The following is a 20,491-nucleotide window of genomic DNA, read 5'->3' on the forward strand; positions in this document are numbered from 1 at the left end:
ACTGTCAGCAAACCAGGTCTTTCGGCAAGCCTTGCAGCAGAGTCGTGAGGAGAGGATGAAATATTGACCGCTGGTGCCAACAATCACTCGAGGCCTGCCCACCCCTGCAGAGACCACCTGTGGACTAGGACAGCCATGGAGACAGGGCAGGATGTAATTGTTCCTCAGCCTGATCATAATGTCACTCTCAGGTTTCCAAATAAAAAATGGGTGGAGCTGAAAGAAGTTAGGGGATGGGAGCTCAGCCACAGAATCTATAAGCTCAGGTTGTGGAGGAAGTCGCAACAATGAAATGGCGTTCCCTGGATTACGAAGTGGATGAGACCCAGGCCACAGTCCGAGATCCTGAAGCTCTGTCCTCATCCAGAGCTTCTGGTGCTGAGAACAGTTCCAGCTGCTCATATCACGATCAGGCACAGGAACAGGAACTGGAGACTGAGTTGAGGGAACTGGGATTTTAAAAAAGAAGGATGGCAGGACACAAAAAAATTATTATTTGTTTGGCTGTGATAATTATTAAAGGTTGCATAGTTAGCGTGAACACTTTAGAGAACAATTAACACAACATCTCAGTGTCAGAAGTTCAGACAACGGAGGGCATGTTTACATTCTCTACGTTCTTACCATCTTCAACACTGTCTTCAAGACTGGGTTCTTTTTGGGCAGAGGTGGGAGCAGCACTTGTTCTGGGAGCAGCACTTGTGCTGGGAGCAGCACTTGTGCTGGGTCCTGAAAAGGAGTACACTCTATCTGTTATGCATTTGTAAAGGCAATAAACATAAATAAATAATGACAAAATATAAAGAGATTGTGAACATTATTCTCAGTTACGTCAGCTGCGTGTTAAGCAGATTTGTAATTGAACATCAGCCATACAGTTAAATGGAAACATACTGTACCTGGTTTTGACTCAGGCCTCTCTGGTTTTGTGGTACCAGTAGTCTCCTTGACTAGGAAGGCCAGCTCTGGTGGAAGGGGCACAGGTGTCTTCCTTTTCACACCCGGTGACACTGATGCAGCTACAGGAAAGTTAATATGCTCATCATTTATTATTTTACAGTCACACACTTAATCATGCAATTGTTATTATCTTTTTTATCCAACATAAATTTTGTGTGTGAAGATACCTTACTAATGAAGCTAGTTTAGATCCTGAGTCTGATTTATGAACAGTATTACAGTATGTTTACCTCCACCTTGTGATGCCTGAACTGTAGTGGTAATGTTGGCCAGGGGTTTGGACAGCGCCACAGAAGGAACTAAGATAGACAAAATGATCAGTCATTTCCAAATTCACAATGCAAGTGCTGGTGTTAGTAGGAACTTAAATAGTCAAACTTTACTTCTCCTGCTTTTCAAAATCTTGAAATGTTAAATTGACAAACAAACAATACTAATCACTACTCTCTAGTCTAAGCAGGAGGAGCTTTATGACTTAATGAACAAGCATGCATTCAAGTATTAGTGCCCAATGTTATGCCCAATATATTTGTTTGTTAATAAAACATGCATTGAAAACAGAATGCTTACTTACCCTCATCGAAGTGATCAATTCATAGTCCTTAGGACGGCAAGTATAATGGCAGCTAACAGTATTATTAATGGAACACAGCCGGAACATGGCCAGAACACATACAACACGAAGAAATTCATTAAATACAGGTTCAGTGTTGAGGGGGGATGCATCATGTAAAAGAATCGTACTCCTGTACTGAATTCTGTTATTTAAAAACCTGTCTTTGATCCTGGGGAAACTCCTGGTATGGCAGCAGCTGGTTACAAACAGAAAATGGGAAATCAGATGTAACACAGAGTTTGCCACTGTAAGTTCTGACATCAATCAGTCAATGTAATAAAGGTGTACTTACAGGTCTTCACTTCTATTTCAGAGGACTTCATGCTCATCATCGCGCTCTCAAGCTCTTCATCCTCATCCATTGCTGTGGTCCAGACAAATATTACAGGGTACAAAATAAGTACAAGTTCACATAAATTAGGATAAGTTAAAAGTATTAGTCACAAGTCATCAGAAATGGCAAATAAAAATATGAATGATAAGCATTTGTAATGTCATCAAGAACTGCCTATAAAAATATAAATGAATTAATTTACCCAGGGGTTTGGGGACCCTTAAAGCAGGTTGTGCAGGTGGGGAAGCAGAGTCCGATTGCTGCCTCTTCTGCAGGTACTGCTGCAGCTTGAACATGTGTGTACCTGGGACACAGCTCTTCCCCAAAATAAAGGTTGCATAGCCATCAGCTCTGCTGTCCCATATCTCCTTCCAGGTGCTCTTGGCTCGAGTACCAAAGCCAACCAGTTGGTCATCTTCCAATGAGGCTGCCACATGACCCCCTCCACTGGACTCATAGGTTAGGAGAGACTGGATCTCAGCAAAACTCAGGGAGTAATTGACAAAGGACTGTAGGCTGTCCTTGCTATGCCCTTCAGTCACACTGACTCCTGACGCTTCCTCCTTCTGCAAGTTCTTAATAAGATACATCGTGTACCCAATGTCATTTTCCAAAAGCCACCTGAAAGACTTCCCTTTATATTTTCCAAACTGCAGGATGTAGTCTCCCAGCACCTCTGTTCGGTCTGAGGCGTCCCCTCCTCTCTCACGGACCACAGTCCGAGCATTTTGATGAACAAGGTCTTTCCGTATGGGCGCAGACTTGTCCTGCAGACTGGAGTCCTCCTTAATTCTCCTGGCTTCCACTGATGGCTCCTGGAGGAGAAATCCCAGTGGTCCCTTGCGGAACACAACACAGACTTTCCCCGGAAAGAACGACATTTTCTTGTGCATCTTTACCTAATAGAAAAAAATGATAGAATTTTAGGTTATTATAATGAAATACTTTGAGAAGGTGTTTGTGAAAAAATACTACAGTTTTCTCAATCACATGCTATAATCTCACTCAACAAAGTGACCAACTAAACATCTTAGTGCTGCAAAACTTCTCTGAAGATCTTGGATCTTTAGGAAAAAGTTCACAAGGTGAAGAAGACAATGGTTTTTCACACCTTTTTGATCTTCCCCTACTCTGGGAGCCTAGGGAGGGGTGTGTGTGTGTGTGTGTGTGTTTGTGCATCTGAGTGTCTGCTTGAGATCTAAAGGGTAAGAAGGTGGGGGAGCATCAGGAGTGGAAAAGTACAGGATGTGGGGGAGGACCCTGTTTGTGCGTGTGCCTAAGCACCTGTGTTACAACTATAGTGTAACTGATAAAAGTTTACTCTATGGCACCACTTAAAAGATAATGTTAGAATAAGCTGGTAGTATCAGTCTCTTAAGAAGTAAGCGATACTGAGGCAATGTTAACTCTTCAACACATTGTCAGAAACCGACTGACCATAATATTTGACATTATGACACAAAAACTATGCGTAATAATACATATAACGATCATGTTCATTCATGATTAAACTTTTATTTTACCATTTCTAACTACTGTAGGCTACATACAAGCCAGTAGCCCGTCTCGTTACGTTGGCCTACCGCAACATATACGGGCTACCAATATTAAATGACATGTAAACCGTAACTGTACACAAAAATATGTTCATTCATCATTATCGCATATCGTATTTACAACACAGGCAAAGTAATTTATAACTACGAGCTATGTATGCTCTTCTCTATAGACCAAGTGAGCGGTGCTGAGGTAACTTTACCGCAACATTAGAAACGGACTACCACGATTGGTTGTCATAATAACACATAATGAATGACATGAAAACTATCCATATTTAAATTGGAGAGTTTAAGGATTTGGCGATTAATTTCACCAAGAGAAATGAGCCCCGCGCAGGCTCTGAGAGGTGACACAGAGTCAGTGTCGGTAAAGTGGGAAAGAGCTGTCAAGATATTATCAAAAAAACATGAGAACTGAATACATGCTATTTAATAATGCCCATATTCATTCATCATTTATCCCGTTATTACACCAAAATTGTCTGAGAGGAAAGTTGCCGAAGTTCTGCCACATACTGACGGCTACGTTACACAGGCCTATACAAACTACCTGCTAAATAAAACCTTGATTCCATAAATTGACCAAAATTTATGCCAAACAAAGTCTCTTACCTTCGGTTAATGATAACTCCACCGTGAAGAGATTGAAAAAAGAGAATGTCGTCTTGTTTCCACCGAGGTTAGAGGCGAATAAAAGATTCTGAGGCTGCGCGAATCCTGAAAGACACTCGGGACAGCGCCACATAGTCGTAGTGGCCAAAAGTATATTACATCCGTAGTGGTTTAGGACTACCATAGAGAATGAACGGGAAACCGTTCAGGGCCTTTCAGCTAAACAGTTCTCAACTGCGGCGCGGGAGGCCCGGGTTCGATTCCCAGCCAATGCAACACATGTTTTCTGGATTAGGAGGACAATGATTAAGGTCAAATCTTCCAAATTGCCAACTGGGGGATCTTGGAAGTAACTTTTGGAACCATCACATGATCAGGCCTTTTGCTGACACAGGGAGGCCGGCCCAAAATGGGCCTAATTATCTTGTAGTGTGTACCTGGCTTAACACGCCATCATAAAGCTGGTTTAATAGCAGGGAATGCTAACCCTCTGGGCTACCTGTCCAAAAGGTGACCCACTGTTGCTACGCACCACCCCAGCCTCATAGAGCTAGTTAAAAACTGGGAAAGACTGGCTGCATCAAGAGTAAAACGCCTCTGTTGCAGTACTTGCCACAATCAAGTCATATCCATTACACGTCATGAAGCAGACGTGTCATCAACGGCAACACATATCAAAACTCATGCCCCGTGTGAGGCTCGAACTCACGACCTTCAGATTATGAGACTGACGCGCTGCCTACTGCGCCAACGAGGCATATTTCTCTTGCAAAATCATTGAAAAAAAAAAAAAATTCAGCAGTATTCCCTGCAGTATCCAAAAAACACAAGCCCACCGCTGAAGAAAAAAACTTATTGCTAGAGCTCCAGCTCTGTTGGATCACATCCCATGGTTCAGGCTACACACCAGCTAAAAATTACGCTTGACAACAATCAAATCTTTGCACATGCAATCTTTGTAAACTTGCTCCATCCAATTCTACCACTGAACCACCAATGGTCACATGCTTAACTTCATTGCATGTGCAGGGCAACCAAAGGGTCATGGTAAAGTATAGCAGTCCCTCCCGGATTTGGCGATGTTGCGATTGCAACAATTCAAATAATTCAACCAAATACGCTGGCATAGTTACTTCCGGCGTAGTAACTTCCGACTTGGCCTACAAAAATACGTTATCACTATTTCATAAAACATTTACCTTCAGTAGACCTGTTAATGAAGCTGTCTGTTTTGCGTCTACATTTGATAGGTTGCTAGCAACAACCGCTAGGCTAGCTACAGCACCAGTGTGTGCTGTCCAAGCCAATACTGAATGAATCTTTGAAGGCAACATTTTCCCCAAGCCTCCGATATGAAGTTCCTGCAGCGTTGCTGTTTCTTCACTGAAAAATGACACAAAAATTCCTTTGTTTCAAGCATTGGTGGTTCAGTGGTAGAATTCTCGCCTGCCACGCGGGAGGCCCGGGTTCGATTCCCGGCCAATGCAACACATGTTTTCTGGATTAGGAGGACAATGATTAAGGTCAAATCTTCCAAATTGCCAACTGGGGGATCTTGGAAGTAACTTTTGGAACCATCACATGATCAGGCCTTTTGCTGACACAGGGAGGCCGGCCCAAAATGGGCCTAATTATCTTGTGGTGTGTACCTAGCTTAACACGCCATCATAAAACTGGTTTAATAGCAGGGAATGCTAACCCTCTGGGCTACCTGTCCAAAAGGTGACCCACTGTTGCTACGCACCACCCCAGCCTCATAGAGCTAGTTAAAAACTGGGAAAGACTGGCTGCATCAAGAGTAAAACGCCTCTGTTGCAGTACTTGCCACAATCAAGTCATATCCATTACACGTCATGAAGCAGACGTGTCATCAACGGCAACACATATCAAAACTCATGCCCCGTGTGAGGCTCGAACTCACGACCTTCAGATTATGAGACTGACGCGCTGCCTACTCAGCGCAGGCCAGCGCGCATTGGTCGAGGTAAACAACAAGAAATCGGTTGAAATGACGCTGAGATCAGTAGATCGAATCCTGTTCATGATGAACTCGTTGGGATTCCCACATCATAAACATTGTATATTAATATTTCCAAATCAAATATATAAACCCGTGTGCAATTAATCTTTGCCTAATGTCACTATACACAGTTATAAACAACGATAAGAACTCGTTTATTTGGCTGGTTTTGTCCTGTTGTGGCATTATTCGGACAGCAGGTGGCAGATTGGCTTGCATACCAAATCAAATGTTTTCCTTAATCCCCTTTAAATATTATTTGTAGTTTGCAAGATTATCAAATCGTGTTTTAACCATAATTTTAGTATTTTTGCAAAATGTATAAGCCTATATTAAATTCCCCACAACATTTGGCATCAATAACCCTTATTTTAATATTAAGGATTATTACCCTCAAGAGAAACTGACTAGTATTCAAAAGCATGTATGTAGATGACTATAGATATTTATATAGCCTATGAGTGCCTGTGTGTTATATCTTATGGGCAATAAAAAGAAAAGAAAAAGACACATTTAGATTTGTTTCATTTATCTAAAGAGGATAAAGAAGAAATGAAGACAGAAATGTTTGTTTGTTCAATTTGACATTTTATGAAAAACATTAATAAACAACACAGTGATTACAAGAACAATCAAGTGTTGCATAAAAAAATAGAAAAAAAATAGAATAATAATAAAAACAATAATGGCATATGACACAGCAAACATGAACCGCATGTAGCCAGCCTTTTCCAGTTTTCCAACTGTACTCCTGGTATTCAGGTTCACAGCTACACACTGGAGTAGAGTAAGTAGACAGACTTAAGAAACTCAAGGGTTTTCATTGCTTGGCTTTTGTTTCTTCCCATATCCATGTTTTGCCAGCTCAGCCCTCCATTCTTCGTAAGATTGAGTCTCAGACTCTGTGCAGAACCAGTTTCCAAAGTACTGGCGATGTGACTGTGGCTTTCTGTCCTTGTTGCACTTTTTGCATATGATGACATCCGACTTCTCATATTTTCTTGTCATTTGTCCAGCGCGCTCTTTGTCTTGCTTTCTCTTTCTGTATTGCAGGGTTGTGTATGGGATATCTTTATTTGAGGTCTGTGTCTGAGTGAAGGGTGGCATGAATGATGGTGGCATGGTGACGAGCATCATCTGTGAGGGTCCTGCAGAACACTGCACGGATGGGGGAAAGAGAGGATGTTGGGGTTGTGAAGCCTGGGAGATAGTCTGAGGTTGTGGCCTTCTCTTTAGCTTTGCCTCCCCAGCAGTTAGGAGGAAGAATGAAAGAATGAGGTTCAGCAGCTCCTTTCTGCAAAGCTGCAAGAAGCGTTTCAGTTGCTGCCATCGGTGCGTCTGGAGCTGGGATGCCTTGCATCACAGTTTGTTGTTCCTGTGACCTACAACGCCTGCTGTACCTGAAGACAAAACAAAACAAAAACAAAAAAAACTTCAGTTTTATCAGCTGATCAAATGTATCCTCCAATAGCACTTCATCACATAAGATAAGTTAAGATATAAGGTTTTATTGTTCTCAAAGGAACATTTGTCTTTAAAATAGCACATACATTTATTTTACTTCACAGGTTATCTACATTTCTTTATATAAATATGAGTCTATTTTTAATTGCACGGGTTTAATTTGTAATTTGTTTATTCTGAGTCATATAGGGGGTCCTCTCCATCTTGTTTCGGGTTTATCTATGGTTTAAATATGTAAGGGAGGGAGGACAGCAGTTGTTGAACACTAATGTCTTGTATCCCTGTGTCCCGCATGTCATGTATGTATGTATGTATACGTATGTGTGTGTGTGTGTGTGTGTGTGTGTGTGTGTGTGTGTGTGTGTGTGTGTGTGTGTGTGTGTGTGTAGCGGTTTCATATATATATATATACACACACAAACTTGTATTATCAACACTATAGCATGATTACACTTTTTTAAAACTGTTTTCACATTTAACAATGAAATGGTCCTTCGTTTCATCATTCTTGTAATTTTTTTTTACTGAAAATAATGTAAGGCCATGAAGTTTCAGGTGGAAATCACTTGTTATTGTATTGTTTTACGGTAATTAAAAACACAAAACGGGTTAATTCGACCCAAACACTACTTTCCTATATGCCTGTTTTTTTACACCCATTACATTCAGTCATGATCGCCTTGTCATGCTATGCTCATAGCCACATTACACGAACTAAGTTAAAACAACTAACAGTAGCCTTGGGCCGGGCTAGTAATTCGGTGAATATATTTATTTTAATAAAAGTTTACTTACCAGAAGCCGGCGCTGGCGTTACTAAGCAACTCTGAGGCGGGGACATCCGAGTGGGGCGGGACATCGGTGTGAATCTTGGTAGCGATACGAGCGCTGATTGGCCACATCGTGGTAGAATTCTGGTAGATTCTTGGTAGCAGACAGGGACGTGATTGGTTGCCACTACCAAGATTCACCTCGACCGACGGGTGGCGGGGCCAGCGCCACGAGGCATATTTCTCTTGCAAAATCATTGAAAAAAAAAAACAATTCAGCAGTATTCCCTGCAGTATCCAAAAAACACAAGCCCACCGCTGAAGAAAAAAACTTATTGCTAGAGCTCCAGCTCTGTTGGATCACATCCCATGGTTCAGGCTACACACCAGCTAAAAATTACGCTTGACAACAATCAAATCTTTGCACATGCAATCTTTGTAAACTTGCTCCATCCAATTCTACCACTGAACCACCAATGGTCACATGCTTAACTTCATTGCATGTGCAGGGCAACCAAAGGGTCATGGTAAAGTATAGCAGTCCCTCCCGGATTTGGCGATGTTGCGATTGCAACAATTCAAATAATTCAACCAAATACGCTGGCATAGTTACTTCCGGCGTAGTAACTTCCGACTTGGCCTACAAAAATACGTTATCACTATTTCATAAAACATTTACCTTCAGTAGACCTGTTAATGAAGCTGTCTGTTTTGCGTCTACATTTGATAGGTTGCTAGCAACAACCGCTAGGCTAGCTACAGCACCAGTGTGTGCTGTCCAAGCCAATACTGAATGAATCTTTGAAGGCAACATTTTCCCCAAGCCTCCGATATGAAGTTCCTGCAGCGTTGCTGTTTCTTCACTGAAAAATGACACAAAAATTCCTTTGTTTCAAGCATTGGTGGTTCAGTGGTAGAATTCTCGCCTGCCACGCGGGAGGCCCGGGTTCGATTCCCGGCCAATGCAACACATGTTTTCTGGATTAGGAGGACAATGATTAAGGTCAAATCTTCCAAATTGCCAACTGGGGGATCTTGGAAGTAACTTTTGGAACCACATGATCAGGCCTTTTGCTGACACAGGGAGGCCGGCCCAAAATGGGCCTAATTATCTTGTAGTGTGTACCTAGCTTAACACACCATCATAAAGCTGGTTTAATAGTAGGGAATGCTAACCCTCTGGGCTACCTGTCCAAAAGGTGACCCACTGTTGCTACGCACCACCCCAGCCTCATAGAGCTAGTTAAAAACTGGGAAAGACTGGCTGCATCAAGAGTAAAACGCCTCTGTTGCAGTACTTGCCACAATCAAGTCATATCCATTACACGTCATGAAGCAGACGTGTCATCAACGGCAACACATATCAAAACTCATGCCCCGTGTGAGGCTCGAACTCACGACCTTCAGATTATGAGACTGACGCGCTGCCTACTGCGCCAACGAGGCATATTTCTCTTGCAAAATCATTGAAAAAAAACAAACAATTCTGCAGTATTCCCTGCAGTATCCAAAAAACACAAGCCCACCGCTGAAGAAAAAAACTTATTGCTAGAGCTCCAGCTCTGTTGGATCACATCCCATGGTTCAGGCTACACACCAGCGAAAAATTACGCTTGACAACAATCAAATCTTTGTGATTAACACAAGAGCCGTAAACTTGCTCCATCTAATTCTACCACTGAACCACCAACGCTCACATGCTTAACTTCATTGCATGTGAAGGGCAACCAAAGGGTCATGGTAAAGTATAGCAGTCCCTCCCGGATTTGGCGATGTTGCGATTGCAACAATTCAAATAATTCAACCAAATACGCTGGCATAGTTACTTCCGGCGTAGTAACTTCCGACTTGGGATACAAAAATACGTTATCACTATTTCATAAAACATTTACCTTCAGTAGACCTGTTGATGACGCTGTCTGTTTTGCGTCTACATTTGATAGATTGCTAGCAACGACCGCTAGGCTAGCTACAGCACCAGTGTGTGCTGTCCAAGCCAATACTGAATGAATCTTTGAAGGCAACATTTTCCCCAAGCCTCCGATATGAAGTTCCTGCAGCATTGCCGTTTCTTCACTGAAAAATGACACAAAAATTCCTTTGTTTCAAGCATTGGTGGTTCAGTGGTAGAATTCTCGCCTGCCACGCGGGAGGCCTGGGTTCGATTCCCGGCCAATGCAACACATGTTTTCTGGATTAGGAGGACAATGATTAAGGTCAAATCTTCCAAATTGCCAACTGGGGGATCTTGGAAGTAACTTTTGGAACCACATGATCAGGCCTTTTGCTGACACAGGGAGGCCGGCCCAAAATGGGCCTAATTATCTTGTAGTGTGTACCTAGCTTAACACGCCATCATAAAGCTGGTTCAATAGCAGGGAATGCTAACCCTCTGGGCTACCTGTCCAAAAGGTGACCCACTGTTGCTACGCACCACCCCAGCCTCATAGAGCTAGTTAAAAACTGGGAAAGACTGGCTGCATCAAGAGTAAAACGCCTCTGTTGTAGTACTTGCCACAATCAAGTCATATCCATTACACGTCATGAAGCAGACGTGTCATCAACGGCAACACATATCAAAACTCATGCCCCGCGTGAGGCTCGAACTCACGACCTTCAGATTATGAGACTGACGCGCTGCCTACTGCGCCAAGGCCAGCGCGCATTGGTCGAGGTAAACAACAAGAAACCGGTTGAAATGACGCTGAGATCAGTAGATCGAATCCTGTTCATGATGAACTCGTTGGGATTCCCACATCATAAACATTGTATATTAATATTTCCAAATCAAATATATAAACCCGTGTGCAATTAATCTTTGCCTAATGTCACTATACACAGTTATAAGCAACGATAAGAACTCGTTTATTTGGCTGGTTTTGTCCTGTTGTGGCATTATTCGGACAGCAGGTGGCAGATTGGCTTGCATACCAAATCAAATGTTTTCCTTAATCCCCTTTAAATATTATTTGTAGTTTGCAAGATTATCAAATCGTGTTTTAACCATAATTTTAGTATTTTTGCAAAATGTATAAGCCTATATTAAATTCCCCACAACATTTGGCATCAATAACCCTTATTTTAATATTAAGGATTATTACCCTCAAGAGAAACTGACTAGTATTCAAAAGCATGTATGTAGATGACTATAGATATTTATATAGCCTATGAGTGTCTGTGTGTTATGGGCAATAAAAAGAAAAGAAAAAGACACATTTAGATTTGTTTCATTTATCTAAAGAGGATAAAGAAGAAATGAAGACAGAAATGTTTGTTTGTTCAATTTGACATTTTATGAAAAACATTAATAAACAACACAGTGATTACAAGAACAATCAAGTGTTGCATAAAAAAATAGAAAAAAAATAGAATAATAATAAAAACAATAATGGCATATGACACAGCAAACATGAACCGCATGTAGCCAGCCTTTTCCAGTTTTCCAACTGTACTCCTGGTATTCAGGTTCACAGCTACACACTGGAGTAGAGTAAGTAGACAGACTTAAGAAACTCAAGGGTTTTCATTGCTTGGCTTTTGTTTCTTCCCATATCCATGTTTTGCCAGCTCAGCCCTCCATTCTTCGTAAGATTGAGTCTCAGACTCTGTGCAGAACCAGTTTCCAAAGTACTGGCGATGTGACTGTGGCTTTCTGTCCTTGTTGCACTTTTTGCATATGATGACATCCGACTTCTTCTCATATTTTCTTGTCATTTGTCCAGCGCGCTCTTTGTCTTGCTTTCTCTTTCTGTATTGCAGGGTTGTGTATGGGATATCTTTATTTGAGGTCTGTGTCTGAGTGAAGGGTGGCATGAATGATGGTGGCATGGTGACGAGCATCATCTGTGAGGGTCCTGCAGAACACTGCACGGATGGGGGAAAGAGAGGATGTTGGGGTTGTGAAGCCTGGGAGATAGTCTGAGGTTGTGGCCTTCTCTTTAGCTTTGCCTCCCCAGCAGTTAGGAGGAAGAATGAAAGAATGAGGTTCAGCAGCTCCTTTCTGCAAAGCTGCAAGAAGCGTTTCAGTTGCTGCCATCGGTGCGTCTGGAGCTGGGATGCCTTGCATCACAGTTTGTTGTTCCTGTGACCTACAACGCCTGCTGTACCTGAAGACAAAACAAAACAAAACAAAAAAAAACTTCAGTTTTATCAGCTGATCAAATGTATCCTCCAATAGCACACTTCATCACATAAGATAAGTTAAGATATAAGGTTTTATTGTTCTCAAAGGAACATTTGTCTTTAAAATAGCACATACATTTATTTTACTTCACAGGTTATCTACATTTCTTTATATAAATATGAGTCTATTTTTAATTGCACGGGTTTAATTTGTAATTTGTTTATTCTGAGTCATATAGGGGGTCCTCTCCATCTTGTTTCGGGTTTATCTATGGTTTAAATATGTAAGGGAGGGAGGACAGCAGTTGTTGAACACTAATGTCTTGTATCCCTGTGTCCCGCATGTCATGTATGTATGTATGTATACGTATGTATGTATGTATGTATGTATGTATATGTGTGTGTGTGTGTGTGTGTGTGTGTGTGTGTGTGTGTGTGTGTAGCGGTTTCATATATATATATATATACACACACAAACTTGTATTATCAACACTATAGCATGATTACACTTTTTTAAAACTGTTTTCACATTTAACAATGAAATGGTCCTTCGTTTCATCATTCTTGTAATTTTTTTTTACTGAAAATAATGTAAGGCCATGAAGTTTCAGGTGGAAATCACTTGTTATTGTATTGTTTTACGGTAATTAAAAACACAAAACGGGTTAATTCGACCCAAACACTACTTTCCTATATGCCTGTTTTTTTACACCCATTACATTCAGTCATGATCGCCTTGTCATGCTATGCTCATAGCCACATTACACGAACTAAGTTAAAACAACTAACAGTAGCCTTGGGCCGGGCTAGTAATTCGGTGAATATATTTATTTTAATAAAAGTTTACTTACCAGAAGCCGGCGCTGGCGTTACTAAGCAACTCTGAGGCGGGGACATCCGAGTGGGGCGGGACATCGGTGTGAATCTTGGTAGCGATACGAGCGCTGATTGGCCACATCGTGGTAGAATTCTGGTAGATTCTTGGTAGCAGACAGGGACGTGATTGGTTGCCACTACCAAGATTCACCTCGACCGACGGGTGGCGGGGGGCGCCAACGAGGCATATTTCTCTTGCAAAATCATTGAAAAAAGAAAAAAAAATTCTGCAGTATTCCCTGCAGTATCCAAAAAACACAAGCCCACCGCTGAAGAAAAAAACTTATTGCTAGAGCTCCAGCTCTGTTGGATCACATCCCATGGTTCAGGCTACACACCAGCTAAAAATTACGCTTGACAACAATCAAATCTTTGTGATTAACACAAGAGCCGTAAACTTGCTCCATCTAATTCTACCACTGAACCACCAATGCTCACATGCTTAACTTCATTGCATGTGCAGGGCAACCAAAGGGTCATGGTAAAGTATAGCGGTCCCTCCTGGATTTGGCGATGTTGCGATTGCAACAATTCAAATAATTCAACCAAATACGCTGGCATAGTTACTTCCGGCGTAGTAACTTCCGACTTGGCCTACAAAAATACGTTATCACTATTTCATAAAACATTTACCTTCAGTAGACCTGTTGATGAAGCTGTCTGTTTTGCGTCTACATTTGATAGGTTACTAGCAACGACCGCTAGGCTAGCTACAGCACCAGTGTGTGCTGTCCAAGGCAATACTGAATGAATCTTTGAAGGCAACATTTTCCCCAAGCCTCTGATATGAAGTTCCTGCAGCGTTGCTGTTTCTTCACCGAAAAATGACACAAAAATTCCTTTGTTTCAAGCATTGGTGGTTCAGTGGTAGAATTCTCGCCTGCCACGCGGGAGGCCCGGGTTCGATTCCCGGCCAATGCAACACATGTTTTCTGGATTAGGAGGACAATGATTAAGGTCAAATCTTCCAAATTGCCAACTGGGGGATCTTGGAAGTAACTTTTGGAACCATCACATGATCAGGCCTTTTGCTGACACAGGGAGGCCGGCCCAAAATGGGCCTAATTATCTTGTAGTGTGTACCTGGCTTAACACGCCATCATAAAGCTGGTTTAATAGCAGGGAATGCTAACCCTCTGGGCTACCTGTCCAAAAGGTGACCCACTGTTGCTACGCACCACCCCAGCCTCATAGAGCTAGTTAAAAACTGGGAAAGACTGGCTGCATCAAGAGTAAAACGCCTCTGTTGCAGTACTTGCCACAATCAAGTCATATCCATTACACGTCATGAAGCAGACGTGTCATCAACGGCAACACATATCAAAACTCATGCCCCGTGTGAGGCTCGAACTCACGACCTTCAGATTATGAGACTGACGCGCTGCCTACTGCGCCAACGAGGCATATTTCTCTTGCAAAATCATTGAAAAAAAAAATAAAATCTGCAGTATTCCCTGCAGTATCCAAAAAACACAAGCCCACCGCTGAAGAAAAAAACTTATTGCTAGAGCTCCAGCTCCGTTGGATCACATCCCATGGTTCAGGCTACACACCAGCTAAAAATTACGCTTGACAACAATCAAATCTTTGTGATTAACACAAGAGCCGTAAACTTGCTCCATCTAATTCTACCACTGAACCACCAATGCTCACATGCTTAACTTCATTGCATGTGCAGGGCAACCAAAGGGTCATGGTAAAGTATAGCAGTCCCTCCCGGATTTGGCGATGTTGCGATTGCAACAATTCAACCAAATATGCTGGCATAGTTACTTCCGGCGTAGGTACTTCCGACTTGGCCTACAAAAAAAAAAATACAGAAATTATCACTATTTCATAAAACATTTACCTTCAGTAGACCTGTTGATGAAGCTGTCTGTTTTGCGTCTACATTTGATAGGTTGCTAGCAACAACAGCTAGGCTAGCTACAGCACCAGTGTGTGCTGTCCAAGCCAATACTGAATGAATCTTTGAAGGCAACATTTTCCCCAAGCCTCCGATATGAAGCAGGGGATGCTAACCCTCTGTGTTACCTATCCCAAAGGTGACCCACTTTTGACATGTACCGTCCCAGCCTCACAAGCCGCATTTCCACCAAGTGAATTCCCAGTTTAACTGGAACGCAGCAATATTGTGCCTCCAGGTTCATTTTTGGAGTAAATAACGGAGACGCTGCCAGAATCTAATATTCAGCAATAAAAAGCAGACAAAGCCACACTATACACACCTCCTCGTTAGTATAGTGGTCAGTATCCCCGCCTGTCACGCGGGAGACCGGGGTTCAATTCCCCGACGGGGAGTACATAAACCTTTTCGTCTGTAACTGTTTGCCCATTGTCCTTTAAGGTGAAAAGAGCAAAGAAAATAGACGGCTTTTTGCACTCCTTAGTTTCCTAATCTGAAGAAATAAATCTCATTCTTTCCTTTCTACCTGAATTTATTGGAAGCTCTAAAATGATCTTAAGTACCATTGTCTAACCATTTTGTAACATTAAAGATACAATCTTCTTCTTATATATACACATTGTAAGTTTACATACTGAATAGAAGTAAATTAAGGAAACCCCAAACACCCTGATTACCAAAGCAGTGCATTTGCTTCAACCAAATTCAATTCAAAGTTAAATGAAATTGAAGGTGAATCACTGAAGATTCTTACTTCTAATATCTATGGTCAAAAGAATTAAAAAACAGAAAAGATTTTTTCCAAAGCATCGACCAGGAATCCAACCCGGCAGATTTAAAAAGAAACAGGATAGCAGTTAATCACTGACAGCAACCCACCTATTCAACAAAGGACAGAAAGAGACAAACCAAACTAAACTGCTTGGTGGAAACACAGCTAAAGTAAATGAAAGGTACTGTTGTTCTTGGCTTGATGTCAAACAAGAGAAAAGGATGTTGCATTGGCCGGGAATCGAACCCGGGCCTCCCGCGTGGCAGGCGAGAATTCTACCACTGAACCACCAATGCTTACATGCTGTAAAAAATATCCCTATGAGAACAAATCATCTGGAAATCAGCAAATCATTCAAAAAGTCAAAAAACAAAAAATCAGGTGGCCCACAATTACACTTTTTACAACATAAAATCAATAAATATAGAACAGGTATCAAACTTTGACCAGGAATCGAACCTGGGCCTCCCGCGAGACTTAAAAAGAAACAGGATAGCAGCTAATCGCTAACAGCTACCCAGCTACAGCTATCAACAAAGGAGAAACAATGGATTTTTGTATCCAAGGGCCCTGACTATTACCCCTGTGATCGAGCCAACCCTAAAAGGTGGAGCTAAGCTAAACACTTCAGTCCGTTGATTGGTCGAAAGAATCGTCACTTTCCGTGTGACAGTGCCAAACATAACCCCACTGTGTTTAAACACCGTCGATTCACAAAATGCATGCTGTACCAAGACGAACCGAAGTGAGCCGCTGGGTGGAAACAGGGCTAAAGTAAATGAAACGTGCCATTGCTCAGCGGCCTGATATAAGTCAAACAATAGAAAAGGATGTTGCATTGGCCGGGAATCGAACCCGGGCCTCCCGCGTGGCAGGCGAGAATTCTACCACTGAACCACCAATGCTTACATGTCCCATGAATTTCAACTATGAGAGAATATCTTGTGGAAATCAGCAAATCAACCTCGAAAAGACCTCAAAGTTGGCCAACACAGAATAAAAACAGAATGTTGCATTGACTGGGAATCAAACCCGGGACTCCAGCGTGGCAGGCAGGATTTCAAAAAACCGTCACAGGGTAGCAGCTAATCGCTAGCAGCTACCCAGCTAATCAACAAAGGAGAAAAACAAGACACGATAACAAAGCAAGCGATGGAAGACATCCAGCAATTCATCTACAATACATTGGTATGTTGTTTGTTGTTATAAAACGCAATCAAGCTTTGTTTCAGAGAAGGCTGTGTGCTGCCATACAGAAAATACGGCCAAAAAAGACCTGGGTACAAGCCAAGATTGTGTTTTCCGCAGCCAATTTTTTTAAGTAAATGAAACGTACCATTGCTCAGTGGCCTGATATAAAATCAGGCCAATAGAAAAGGATGTTGCATTGGCCGGGAATCGAACCCGGGCCTCCCGCGTGGCAGGCGAGAATTCTACCACTGAACCACCAATGCTTACATGTCTAAAAATGACGTGTACTGCTTTTTTTACCAACATGTACAAAGAGACGCTATGGACGGTAGAGATGGTAGAGACGGTAGATCTATCACTGTTTCCCAACAGTGATAGATAAAGACTTTAAACACATAAGAAAGGAATGTGCAAGCGAGGTCGGTCTTAAAAAAAAGCTTTGCGCCCAACGTGGGGCTCGAACCCACGACCCTGAGATTAAGAGTCTCATGCTCTACCGACTGAGCTAGCCGGGCTTGTTGAACTAAGAAAAATTTTGTTTTTATAAATCGATTCTTCTATCTCCTCTTACTTGTGCTGTTTGCAGTACTGTATTATATTTGATCAACTACAATTGAAGCTCTCAAAGTAATCATGGCAGTGCACATAAAATGTTTTATCAAGCCTTCAGTTCACTCAGTACTTGGGAGGGAAAGTTCAGCCCCTCATACATGGGAACAGGACAGTGAGGAGGCAAAAGACTTGCCCCGTGTGAGGCTCGAACTCACGACCTTCAGATTATGAGACTGACGCGCTGCCTACTGCGCCAACGAGGCCTGAAAGACACTGAAACCGGAAGCGTTTAAAAAGCCGCCCAGAGTCCTTTGATTGTGACAATCATGAGTATTTGTAATATGAAAAGAGGATTGAGTAAAAAAAAGTCCAAAAAATAGGACACCTGAGACAGCCTTGAGACAAATTCAGACAGGCTTCTCAGAGGCCTATGATCATGCTTTATTATGCCTCAATGGTGCAAAATTAACTTCTGTAATGAAACCAAATCAAATATCTAACTACCTATTATTACCTGCGTAATAATAACTCTCTTTTCAAATAAATAATGTGAAAATATGACCTCTTTCTGTTAGAAAATCCAGCTTTAAATATCTCCCTTTTCAAGGTAATAAGATAAATAATACATTAAAAGCAGTCTCTCAAAGATACTAACTTAACAAAGAGAAATTATCTACTTTTAATCTTTTTTTTGTCTTATTCATCTCGCTTTTCTTCTTCATCCTGACCATCCATATTTTGCTGTAGAGCTGATCTTTCCCAGCAGTTTACCGTTGCTCAACAAATAAGCATAAAAGTCTTTGCAGGACATCTCTTTGCTGTTGCTGTGTAGCTGCTGTAGTGTTTTACAGTGTTTTTGTAGTCTGTGAACCTGCCCTTACGCTTCGGCATTGTGTGCATGCTCCGCTCTCTGCTCTGTTCCCTGTGAATGTGCACGCCGCAGAGCAGCCCACAAAGCAGCCTCGAGAATTACGTCACGCAATAAAGTAGCTACCGTACCATAGCATTTTGTCAATTTCAGTACAAGCTTGATGGTTCCATGAAAAGCAGTGAATCCCGTACATTTTCATGATTTTATAAAAACCTCCCGGACAGGACGTAAAAAGTGGACATGTCCGGGCAAAAACGGACGTTTGGTCACCCTACATCAAGCATTTATAACACACAAAGGGCAGTGGTTATCCTGTCACACGCTAGCTACTACGAGCCAATATAATCTGATTGCTGCAGTACCGCCCATCGTCCACAAGATGGAGACAAAGCGCTTACCGCAGGATGGTGGCGCAGCAGGATTTCAACCACGCATCTGTCCACTACAACTTCAATACAATGCTTACAAACACTACATTTAAGTTCATTTATTTATCAGGGGAAAGTTGTTGAATCAACCGACGGAAAAATTATTAATGTCTATCATAAATTTATTTTCCCAGCAAGAAACACGCAGTTAATTGGATTAGCTTGTTAAATTAGCACAAGGTTAGCAGCACCGCCCCTGTGGTTGTAACACGCACATGCACAAAATACGAAATAACTTTCAATAAATGTCTTAAATGTTTACGGAAAATTACTCTAAAATGGCAACAAAACAGTAAACCCCGACTATGAGCACAGACAAATGTTGTTAATCTCCGCTGTTTAAAACGGAATAATAAATGTGTAATAAAAAAGCTGCCTCGAGCGACATGTGCGTACACGCTAACGTTAGCTAGCTTCTACGAACCATTTTTTAAAAATATAAAAACCTTAAAATGTGATGTAAACTGTAATATAATGTCGACATTTACTTACTTAATGTCCCCGGGTTTCACACATTTGAGCTGCGTTTTCCTCCAAGCGTCCTCCTGCGTGTTTAAGTGAAGCTGTTGAAACTTCTCCTTGTGTTTGGTTTATTCCTCTGTCCATGACGGCGGTCAAACTTTACAAAATATACACTTAATGTCTTAAAAAATTAAAAAAACAATAGCCGTGTAAAAGTCCGCGTTGGTGCTGGGTCACGGTGTTGCTCCTCTCAGTCCCACGAGCTCACCTCCACCTCCAGACGCTGAGGCGCCTTCAATTAAGCAGCAGCCAATAGGAGAAGACTGAACGTGCGCTCGCGTCAAACGTCAGTGAACTTTTCACCTCTTCAGTTCAACGCTGTCAAAAACAACTTGTTTGATTAAATCGCTGCAGACGAAGTTTATTCTGCTGCTACAAAGTCATTACCACGCAGAGATATAATCACTGGAAAAAAAAAACATTTTTTTGACACGTTTTTGAGATGTTTAGTAAAGCTTTTAACGAAATCACAGGTTTTTTTGCCACATAGTTTCATCAAGCACATCAGGCATCTTTGGCCATGATTTCAGATGATTTTTTTAAAATAAGAAATTACCCAAAATGTATTTTAAGATGGCATTTCAGTCATTAATTAGATGAATTAAATCATCAAAATAGTGTGTGGGTGGTTTATGTAGATTACATTACAAAAGTACCTTATATACGTGCAGCATCAAATTTGATCCACACATTTTAACACCATTTAACTACAGTGGTATGCAAAAGTTTGGGCACCCCTGTAAATTTTCATGATTTTCCTTTATAAGTTGTTTTGATTAGAAATCTGAGTTAAATATATCATATAGGAGACAAACACTGATATTTGATAAGTGAAATAAAGTGTATATGATTTACTGAAAGTGTGCAATAATTATGTAAACAAAATTAGGCATGTGCATAAATTTAGGCACCCCAA

At 41.6% G+C, this 20,491-nt stretch overlaps 1 protein-coding gene across 2 annotated transcripts; it reads right to left on the reverse strand.

Annotated features, from left to right (window-relative positions):
• Positions 1–453: 453 nt before the first annotated feature.
• LOC306818576 (uncharacterized protein) lies at positions 454–19,860 on the reverse strand. Of its 2 annotated transcripts, none has more exons than XR_013778289.1 (5): positions 19,546–19,860; positions 1,869–1,940; positions 1,191–1,772; positions 900–1,019; positions 454–729 (listed from the first exon to the last, which is right to left on the reverse strand). XR_013778289.1 is itself a non-coding variant. In XM_079336234.1 (5 exons), exons 1-3 carry the CDS (start codon positions 2,789–2,791, stop codon positions 1,726–1,728), a joined length of 798 nt encoding a protein of 265 aa, XP_079192360.1. In that variant the 5' UTR covers positions 2,792–2,797; the 3' UTR covers positions 454–729; positions 900–1,019; positions 1,191–1,725. The 2 variants fall into 2 exon arrangements, 1 of the variants encoding a protein (XP_079192360.1); XM_079336234.1 differs by lacking the exon at positions 19,546–19,860 and adding an exon at positions 2,113–2,797.
• Positions 19,861–20,491: the final 631 nt, after the last annotated feature.

The sequence above is a fragment of the Symphodus melops genome, assembly GCF_947650265.1.
Source record: "Symphodus melops genome assembly, chromosome: 23".
Classification (NCBI taxonomy): Eukaryota; Metazoa; Chordata; class Actinopteri; order Labriformes; family Labridae; genus Symphodus; species Symphodus melops.

Bases quoted from the DNA above. Each gene is read 5' to 3' on its own strand.
- LOC306818576 (XM_079336234.1), bottom strand. From the start codon at position 2,791: ATGTCGTTCTTTCCGGGGAAAGTCTGTGTTGTGTTCCGCAAGGGACCA. The intron at 1,941-2,112 runs GTAAATTAATTC...TCTGGACCACAG, and splicing joins AAGGGTCCCCAAACCCCTGG to CAATGGATGAGGATGAAGAG. The intron at 1,773-1,868 runs GTAAGTACACCT...GTTTGTAACCAG, and splicing joins TGAAATAGAAGTGAAGACCT to CTGCTGCCATACCAGGAGTT.